At 38.0% G+C, this 11108-nt stretch overlaps 1 protein-coding gene across 1 annotated transcript; it reads left to right on the forward strand.

The window, feature by feature from the left end:
- The first annotated feature begins 10399 nt into the window (after positions 1 to 10399).
- LOC135202168 (uncharacterized) lies at positions 10400 to 10882 on the forward strand. Its single transcript, XM_064231423.1, has one exon. The coding sequence runs from the start codon at positions 10400 to 10402 to the stop codon at positions 10880 to 10882; it is 483 nt and encodes a 160-aa protein (XP_064087493.1).
- Positions 10883 to 11108: the final 226 nt, after the last annotated feature.

The raw sequence follows: 11108 nt of genomic DNA on the forward strand, positions 1-11108 counted from the left end.
TTCTCGATGAGAAATTTTGTCCCAGACCGGTGTACATAACTTCGTAAATACAAATGGGATGACAATTTAAAAAAAAAAAAAATTCAGGAGGAAGGCCATCTTGATGAAAAAAAAAAAAAAATCATTGAAATCACAGCAAACTTGTAACTCATAATAGTACGTACTGAATAAGTTATACAACTTTTTTTTTTTTTTTCTTTTATTTAAAATATCTAATGTACATACATTTTTTTTATTACTGTTAAGGAGCATATTATTTTATTTTTCATATACAGCACTTATTAAATTAAATAGCACTTTTTTTTTTTTGTATACAAAAAATTTGTACAACATTCAGCTCACAATAATTTCCTTACATTTTTAGACAGGAGTCTTCAACCGAGTCTCACACAATAATTAATACTTTCTTCTTGGACAGAATTCGAGCTAACAGACCGTAAATGTTTAAGAACAGCATCATACCAAATTGAGGCATCCTTTTCTAAAAACATATTCCATATATTTCCTTGAGAAAACCTTACAAAGTTCTTTTTATATGTATTCCGCAAAACCCACTCTATCATAATTAAGTTTACCCTTAAGATACATTATCAAATCAGACAACGACAATCTTTTTCACTTTACCCACCCACATTGCATACAAGTAACCTGTCAATAAAACTAACGCACTATTATCATCTTGTTTCAATTTGCAGTGGTAAATTAAACATTAAAATCTTTATAAAGTTATCCGGGCTCATATCACAAATCTCACCCAACACTTTTTGAAAATACAACAAAATTGGCTTAATTTGTTACAAAAATAAAAAATATGCAATATAAATTCTGTTTCACTGCAGTTATCACATAAATCTGAGCTTTTAATGTTTAAAATCTTCAGTCTGTGGTTTGTTGCCAATATCCCGTGAATATATTTGTATATAATTCCCTCTCCAAAGTACCAATAAAAGGAACATTAATACGTTTCCAAATCAACACCCAATCTAGTAGCGGGTAATCACTCTCAATGCTTGGTTTTAAAGACAAGTTTGAGATAATAATAAGCTGCCTTGCATGTAACATACGGAAGTTTTTAAGCCTATGCATTTTCCTTATTACCTCATGGCACTCGAATAGAACGACGGTCACATAAGATACCTCAACTATATCTCTTAATGACACAAATAACTAATCTGAGTTTTACAATAATACACACTCAAACCAGTTCCGCTTAACACATCCTTTAATACAGTGCAGCTGAAGATAAGCTTGAGTTTTTATAGTACACATCAAAATATTCCCAAACCCCCTTCACTTCTACGTAACATAACGTAGCCCTTTTTATTGATTGTACATCCCCTTCCAGATGTACCGAAGATACGCGTATTAATCTTGCAATATATTTCTTTACTGGGGGTAACGTATGGGCCATATACCATACTTTTGATAAAATCAAAGAATTTACAATTACCTCTTTTGGAAAATTGACAACTTCCTCATACTCAACATATTTACAGCAGTTTCAACCTTATTCGCGATAACAGACCAGGTTTTTCCTCGTGCAATCCAATCAAAGTTATTACAAAAGATAATACCAAAAACAAAAAATAACCTACTATTAACAACCCGTATCCACTCCACAGGCCAATCCTGCCTGTTAATCCAGTTGCCCAAAACCATCATTGTAGTTTTTTCTTTGTTAAGTCTAGCACCTGTCGCGACTTCAAAGTGCTGAATGAGCTTGGAACAAGCTGTTATCGAATTTGTTGTTGACACAAATACGTAAGAATCGTCAGCAACCCTTGTACTTTTCACGACTGTCTGGTTTGGAAGACTAATACCAATTATATCGTTACTTTCTTGAATTGCCCTATAGAAAGGTTCCTGAAAAATACAGAATAGCAACATTGACATAGGGCAGCCTTGCCTCACCGACCTCTTAACAGGAAAGGACTGCTTAGACACCATTAATACTTACATGACTTACACATTGTAAATATAATATTTTTATTAAATCAATAAACTCTGTCGGAACACCAAATTTTGCTAACACCTCATATACAAAACCAATATGCACTCTATCAAAGCTTTTGACCAATCGAGACTCAAGATGGCAGCATCTACTTTATTTTCATTTGAATAAAACATGATGTCTCGTATGGTACTGTTACACTGAACAATCGATCTCCCTTTGACTGCACAGTATTGCTCAGGGAAATTATGTCGTCTAATATAGACTCAAACCTGTTTTTAAACCTTGGCAAAAATCTTATAATCAGTATTTAACAACGTTATAGGTCTCCAATTTTCTATTAGAGCAAGGTCACCTTTTTTTGCATGTAGTTTGATTACACCTACATACTGACTCTTGGACATTCGCTTTACATCACATACATAATTTAATACAGTTATAAAATCCTGTTTTATAATATTCCAAAATTTCTTGTAAAATTCAATAGGGAGACCATCGTACCCAGGAGTTTTCCCATTACACATTTTTTTTCATAGCATTCCACACCTCCTTTGACTGAATCTCAGTAGATAAGCTTGTAGGCTTTGACCATTCAGGCACTGGTCCACACTTATCGAGAAAAAATAAAAGCTCATACAACTGTCGGTCACCTTCAACCCAACGAAACATATTCTCAAAATATTCCCTAATTCGCACAGAAAATCGCATTCGTCCCCTCAACAGTCGTGCCATCTTTTATTTTAAGTTTTAGTAAAACAATTATTTATTCTTTTAGTCTCTTTGCCAAGCAGATAGGAAGAAACTCTTTCACCTTTCAACATCTCATCAGTTTTTTATCCTAATCTTCACACCCTCCAAAACTCATTCTGTAGGTCACAAATTCTCTTTTTCAGTGTTTGGATCATCGTACTTATCCCCCGTTTCTATAATGAACATCATTTAATTGTTGTAACCTCCAATGTAATAGGTTCAACAAACCATATTTTTCCTGTGAATCTTCTTGGATAACTTAACAAAAAAATCTTTACATCGTAACTTTGCCCAATCCCACCCATTCCAACATATCAGGAAACTTACATTTATAAGATTGTACCCGTTTCCTTTCCCCACAAGTCTTGAAATTGCTCTTCTATCTCAGAATCCAAAATTTTTACATTTAATTTCCAATAATCTGTTGATGTTTTTAAGTCAATAACCTTTATACTCAAGAGGACCATATTGTGATCTGAAAAACTAATCGGGTTGTTTGTGCCCTCGTAATGTGACGGAACAAATTAACGGTGTAGATTCTATCTATACGAGACCCATAATTTTCTTTAACATACGTATATTCCGGGATACCTCTAGAAAAATGATAATTATCCTTTAAAGCTAAAGTTTTTGACCAGAGTACCAAGAGCTTTGGACACCAAATATCTATTATCATTGCTACAGTCCCCTGAGACAAGTCACACAATTGAAATCACCACCTAATACCAGGGAATCAAGGTTGTGTCTCAGAAAAAAGGTGAGGTCATTCCCAAAAAACTCCTCTCTCTCTCTAGTCCTCCCTGACCCTGTAGGGCCATATACATTTACAATAGGGTAAATGCAACCATTAAATCTTACCCTAATACCCAGTATCCGCCCGTTACATCTCTGTCTGTTGACAACACCACTATTTCCTTCTTTCTAGAAATACATACCATGTCCCTCCTTTTACAACGTCGATGTTCAATATAATATTACAACAATTGCTTAAATAGTTTAATACTCGTAGGTCTCTCACGTTATGTTCCTGTATCAACAAAATGTCTATCTTATACTGCGCCATGAGTGATGCTACCTTCATCTGTTTATTTACATCGTTTAAGCCATTGACATTTAACGTTGCAATTTGTAAAGCCATGGACAGAAGAAAAAATCACAACTTCTTCTTTTTCGGTACATTGTCGTTGCTTTGGTGTTCTTTTCGTTTCTTCCTCTTCTCTTGTGATAAGACTTCTCTCGTAAGCTTCATCTTGCCACCCTTTCCATATTAATATTCCATCTGACTTTCAGTTGATGTATCCAAGATTCGCTCTTCATATCCATCCTCATTACCTAGTACTTATATTCTTGCACAAGTCCATATCAGACTCATTTTCAGAGATCATCACATCTGTGGGCTCATCATTCTTATGCACTGACACCGTAACAGTCATTTCCTTTAATCCTTCATCATCACTGATCGTGTTCCTTGCGTACATGCATATGATCCACCTCCATCTGCGGAACATCAGGTTGCCCTGCTCACTATAACCTTCCCGAAATGAGTGCTCAAAGGGTCCGGAAGTCTAGGGGACCTACTATCATTTTCAGTATTAAAAAATATCAATATCGATATTATCACCTCTTACCTCATCACCAATTTCCTGCACACCATATTTAGGCTTGGTTCGCCTGTGAATAAGTTCAACTCCAGCTGATTATCTTCAGGTATACTATTTCTCAGTGTGCCACTCCCTGATCGTTCTTTTGATTCTTCATCAGCACCACCATTCGATGCTTTCGACATAACATCGGTCATCATTTCCACCTTCCATTCAAACAAATTCTAATGTATCTGGACCATCATTTATTTTAGGAGATTCGGGAAATCGGCCATGTTAAAAACATTTAACCTGGATTCGCTTTCCATTGTACAATTAACAGCTAAATGTGTCGTCCTTTCCGCATTTATAGCAAGTTTTAGGTTGGCCTTGATAAATAAAAGTTACTGTGTGTCCATATATTAACCGACGAAGGAATGTTTTCCCTTACCTCCATCCCTTGCCGTTCGGATACCGTGCAACAGTCCCTTTGCTCTTCCGTGGGAAAATCTGTTTGTGTCCGTACAGAGTGCACCTTCCCGTAACTACTTAGGACACCGATAACCAAATCATCACATCCATATCAAACGGTGCATATCTTACGGAAACATATGTGTAATCACTACTCAAATTAATACTCTTACAGTCTTACCTTCACCAATATCAATAGATTTGTCCTCATATTCCTTTACTACCATTTCAAAACCGCGTATGGTCAGCGAATTTTATATCCCCACCCTATTGTTGAGCATTAGCTGAAAGCCGAGAGGTCCTTCTTCTTTCACACCTAGATGCATGAAAATTACTTCACAGGCAAGGTCATACGTCGGGTGCACAGAAAAAATGTAATCCAATCGAATCCTTTCTTTTAAGTTTGCCCAAAGGGGCAAAAGCAGTTTAAGTTTGTCCCTTCCATTCATCTTCTATAGTCTAGCCAAAGGTCAGGCCAAAACACCAGAAAGCGGGAGCAGCTCAGACACGTCCTCTCTGCTCCGAAGCTCTAGCGCGAGTCCCTTATATATATATATATATATATATATATATATATATATATATATATATATATATATATATTATATATGTGTGTGTGTGTGTGTGTGAATATATATAGTATATATATATATATATATATATATATATGTGTGTGTGTATATATATATATATATATATATATATGTATATATTATCTCAGTATTAGGCGGCTACTTGGAAATCTTTGCTTATGATAAATAGTATTGCCAAGACCAGGAAGAACATTCTTTATTAAACGAGCTTTCGAGGTATAAAACCTCATCATCAGGCTGAAAAATTGACACGGATGAGAAATCACTGAAATCACAAGAAAATTAATTGTCTTACTAAAACTTCAGTAAAAATGCTAACAAAAAATAAAACGAAAATCATATACCAACTAAAAATTAATCCCAAAATTATAAAAAAAAAAAACTAAAGCAAACGCAAAACATAAAAATAGCGTGAAAGGTAAACAAACTACCACACCCAAAAGAAAATAGTTAACGACCCACTTGTGTACCTACTTTGAAATCACCCAGTACTCTAAAATCTAGGTCAGTGAAAGGATGGTCCTGTGCTAAACTGTGGTTTAAAAAGAGGAAACCTAGTCTAACAGAAAGAACTCTTGTGTTCCAAAATTCTGTGCCTGAGACAGCGGGAACTGGATCCCACATATCGCAGACCACACTGCGAACAAAACGACACACGTCTTAGGTCCACAGGTAGAGTGAGTTTCTCCATCAATAGTGATCTTATAGTAAAAGAGTTAGCAAAAACAAACCTGAAACTACCTTGAGGAAAACTATGCTTAAGTATTTCATGTAGCTTTTTCCGGACCATGTAGCTAATATGACCAAGGAAAGGCAATTTAATGTACTTTACATCTTTACTAGCTGCTCTGTACACCAGTCTGGGACCAAATTTTCTCGATGAGAAATTTTGTCCCAGACCGGTGTACATAACTTCGTAAAATACAAATATGGGATGAGCAATTTCAAAAAAAAAAAAAATTCAGGAGGAAGGCCATGTCTTGATGAAATAAATTGAAATCACAGCAAACATTGTAAGCTCATATTTATCATAGTACGTACTGAATTAAGTTTATACAACTTTGGTGAAAAATTGAGGTAATTCAATCCCAAGCCAGTAAAAGTACTTTTCCTATAAACAGAGGTATCAAATTGTCCCCTTTTTCGGTATACCTGAACTCTTAAAAATGACAACTTATCCTGTTCTGTCTCACAAGTAAAAGAAATAGTAGGGTGACGAGAGTTATTCGAAAAAAAATTCACGTGGAAACGTTCCTTAAACACAAGGAAAGTGTCATCCAAGTACCTGCGATAATACAAGGGTTTGAAGGCACTAGGGCATTCATACATCCAAATCTTTTCACAATAACTCATGAAGCAAGCTGCACATAGTACAGGTCCAAGATAATTTCCCATAGCAACTCCATCTATTTGATTATATAATTTACCATCGAACGAAAAACTGCCATCAGCAGTAGCCAAATGTGATAATTTTCGCAAGTCTATTTTATTAAGTCCAAATGTTGATATGGGGGTTTCACATACATTATTAATGTCAGTTGTTTCTTTCCATGGGATTTTCGCGAAAAGAGGTTACATCAAAACTAGCCATTACAACATCTTGGTTAAAATTGAAACAACATAATTCTTTTACAAATTTGGAAGAATTTGAGGTGTTAAACTCACTAAAAGTTAGAGGTTTTAAAACTGGAGAAAAAACTTTGATAATAGCTAAAAGTACCAGTTGAGGATATAATGGGTCTCAGTGGTTTCCTATATATTTCCTATATATATATATATTATATATATATATATATATATATATATATATATATGTGTGTGTGTGTGTGTGTGTATGTGTGTGTATGTATATATTTTGTATATATCTATTCAAATTATTGAGGCATTTGCTCCCGTTAATTGGTTTATTTATGTAAGATCCAGTTGCCTAATCCATTGGCTTTTCTTTATTTGCTTGTAAACTAAATGCTAAGATATGCTCAAGTTACAAAGATATATGATAAAGCAGTCCTTTTAATTTTTATTTTATGGGGCCCCTATGATATAACGTAAGTCTGGCAGTGTCGTACCTCCAGTACTTGTCTCAGATCACCGGGAACCAACTGGTGATTTCGCTCGACACGGGAATGACCATTCCGCTGGTTTGCCCAGTAGCATATTCCCGAGATGTATCAAGACTTGGATGTGTACTATAAAGCAATATCCAGCCAGTCATAGAGTTCTCCCTCGTACTGACGTCACCTGCGGTGGGCGGAGTTAGCTGCCAGCGTAACGAACCTCTACATACCAATTCTAATGAAAAATTAATTTGCATATTCATACAAGCTTGGTAACACGAGACAACTATTTCACCTTTAATAATATGTACTTAAATGAAACTGAGGGATTGCTTATGGGAAATCTTGTCTGTTACCTTTGCTACCATAGTATGAGACTTTACGAACAGACATGGTTGTCGAGCAGGCCTAAGGAATTTAACCCCTTTAATTAAAAACATTACGCATGTGATATTGTCCAGATATTTCTATAAGAAGAGTATATTTGCTAACCCAATTCATACGAATACCTTTAAATGCTTAAACGCAGGTAAAAAACTAAATTTGCTGTGGAAAGAGTGCTGACTTTTTCTTGATTTATTTGTAAAGAAACTCAGAAATAGATATATCTATACCTTTACAGGATTCAGCGTGGATTTCTTAAACGCTTGTTTATTATAATGAGAAATATAAGACAAATATTATCATGATTCTTGCATTTTACATCAAAATAAAGTGCATTGCTAAGGAAATAATATCTAACACCATTCTTCAACACCCTTGATGCATAAAAAAAATAACGTTTACCATGGAGACAGTTCAACAGAAGTTTACCTTTTCATGGTTTATTAATCGAGGTATTTGCTGTTTTAGAGCTGCAAATGTCCTTTAATATATAATTCGCTCTACCTCAGAATTATGTTAACTAAAGGGGGATTTTTAGTTGATAATAATTTCGTCGGCTCCCGGGCACGAACCTAGGATTTCTGGGTTCCTAGGTTCGCGCCCGGGAGGCATATTTCGCAAGTCTGGAAGAGTTTAGGGATGGGGAAAATTAGGACCAATCAAAGCGCGTTGAGCTGATCCATGACGTCACAAGCCACGCCTTTTAGCTCCCTCCTCTGTCCTATATCCATTACTGCTGCCAGTCACGATGCTGAAGAAATACTTTCTTCTCAATTTCACAGTTCACGGCTTGTATGACTTATACATTTTAGTTAGATATATCTAAGCATAATGCAGCACTAATTTAACAACAATAATTCTTCAAATGAGATATACAGTGAAATATATTATGCGTTATTGGCTTCTCCCTCTTGGTTAATAATATTTTCACATAGCAAATTTCTAAATTATATACTTGAAAATGCATGTTTAAAGCCATTTATAAAGAGTTGCGATAACTTATGGGATGAATCACACTATACAAGATGGTAAAAATGATGGTATCTGACCTGTTTGTAGGGGAATATAGAGAGAGGGAGTAGGCTTACACTACAGATTTCTGTGGACATATGTTATTTCGTAGTAAAGCACATTACGGGGCATTGTATAAAAGCAATATACTGGTCATCACTAGGCCATGAACAGGAATCAGACTGATATAGTCCCTACTATTTACAGGGACAGGGTATCATTCATTAAATTATTTCAAGAGCTATAGTGCCCTAAAGGAAACCTAAGGAAACCTATGGTATTGTTCTTTTGGTGATCTAAGTTAGCCTCCTGTAACCAAATATAGTTATATGACAAACTCATCCTGTCAGTAGCTAATCTGAAAACTTTGTTTTTCAAGGTATACTTGATAAGTTGTAGCAAAAAACTGCCTTTTTGAGGTGGATTCCGTTTTCATAAAACCTTCCAGATGTCTTTACCTGAATGGTTCATGTTATTCATTGTGAACAAATATATAAAAGGTTTTTATTGACAATTTTTTTGCTTTTGATTTTTACTTTTCATACATTATGTACAAACAAAGAAAAAGTGATGATATAATTCAGTATTGAATATTTTTTAGCAAGCCCTTAACGTGATTTTTGCTTAAAATTCATTGTGTACAAAGAAAAGACTGATTATTTAATTTATTTAATATTCTTAGCAAACCTTTCGTATTTGTCATTCATTGTGTGCAAAGAATCAAAATGAGTATTTCATTATTATGTAATACTTTTAGCAATTATAGGAGTACGGTATACTACCTATTTACCATAAGGACGGACCACCAGCCGCTGGTCCAGGCCCTCATCAAAGCGGGCGACGCCTGGTCCACAAGACAGCAACATCGCCTTGTGGCCATCTCCAAGTTCAGGTGTTCCATAGAATACATCCCCAATGGAAAAAAACCTTTAGCAGACACCCTCTCGAGGGTTGAGATCAACTCCCTTCACCTCAGCGTAAACTACAAGGACATGAGTAAGCACATGAGCAAGCCTCCAAACCTGAAGTACCAGCCTACTGGACCACCATCACCACCCTCCGCTGGGAGGACATCCCCTTTGGCCCCTCAAGGACAACACTCCTCTGCAACACAAGCACCGGACCCCCTCATCCCATAATACCTGCCTCCCGTAGGAAGCAGGTGCTTGCCGTGATCTACGGTCTCAACCCAACCATCGCCCCGCACGACAACCAGACTCCCGACAGAGAAATTCATGTGGTACGGCATCAGGAGGGACTCCCAGAAGTGGGCCAGGAACTGCATCGCGTGCCAGAGCAGCAAGTCGGGAAGGCACACCGAACCAGGGATAGGGTCTTTCCCCAGCCCAGGCGAAGATTCGGACACATCCACGTCAACATCATCGGGCCCCTTCCTCCATCTGACGGTGCCAGATACCTCCTGATGGTGATCAACTGGTCTACCAGGTGGCCCGAGGCCACCCCGATGTCAGAAGCCACCTCAGACGCCTATGCCGAAGCCATCCTATCCAGCTGGATCAGCCACTTCAGAGTGCCAGACGACGTCACGACAGACTGGGACCTGCCTTCACATCAGAGCTCTGGCTCTCCCTGGCACGCCTGATGGGGACCAAACACCACACCACCACGTCCTACAACCCCACAGCCAACGGCATGGTAAAGAGGGTCCACCGCTCTCTCAAGGCTTCTCTGATGGCTTGTTGCAAAGGCCCCAACTGGAAGGCCCAGCACCCATGGGTCCTCCTCGGCCTCCACACCGCCCCAAGAGCCAACGGAGACCCATCCCCGGCAGAAAAGTTGTACGGAGAGACCAAGAAAATGCCAGGCAAATTCTTCCCTGCCGACAGCAACAACCCTGACATTCCCCTACCAAGACTCCGAGCAGCAGCCCGGAAGTTCGTCCCCTGCCAAGAAACATATACCAACAGGAAGAAGCAGTTCCGCCCGAGTGCCTTGGACTCCTGCAGGTTTGTTTTCATCAGGAACAACGCCACCCACCCGCCCTTGATGTGGCCCTACTGGGACCCACACCGAGACGTCCACCAGGAAGAGAAGGCATTCCTCATTTCAATCGTCGGCCGATAGGACTGGGTCTCTATAGACCGCCTCAAGCCCGCCATCATCCCCAACGAAGATGACCCAGCAGAAGGCCCTTGCAGAATCCCAGCTCGGAACACAATGCTGCTGGATCCCTGCAGTGCCCCTAGACGTCACCAGGGCCACCCAAGGAAAGCAGTCGAACCCCCCAGGTCCACTACCAGGGGCAGCATCCTGCTTCTCGACCCTCCAGACGATGAGGTCCCAGAAGATG

Source organism: Macrobrachium nipponense, chromosome 30 (assembly GCF_015104395.2).
Source record: "Macrobrachium nipponense isolate FS-2020 chromosome 30, ASM1510439v2, whole genome shotgun sequence".
NCBI lineage: Eukaryota > Metazoa > Arthropoda > Malacostraca > Decapoda > Palaemonidae > Macrobrachium > Macrobrachium nipponense.

Bases quoted from the DNA above. Each gene is read 5' to 3' on its own strand.
- LOC135202168 (XM_064231423.1), top strand. From the start codon at position 10,400: ATGGGGACCAAACACCACACCACCACGTCCTACAACCCCACAGCCAAC.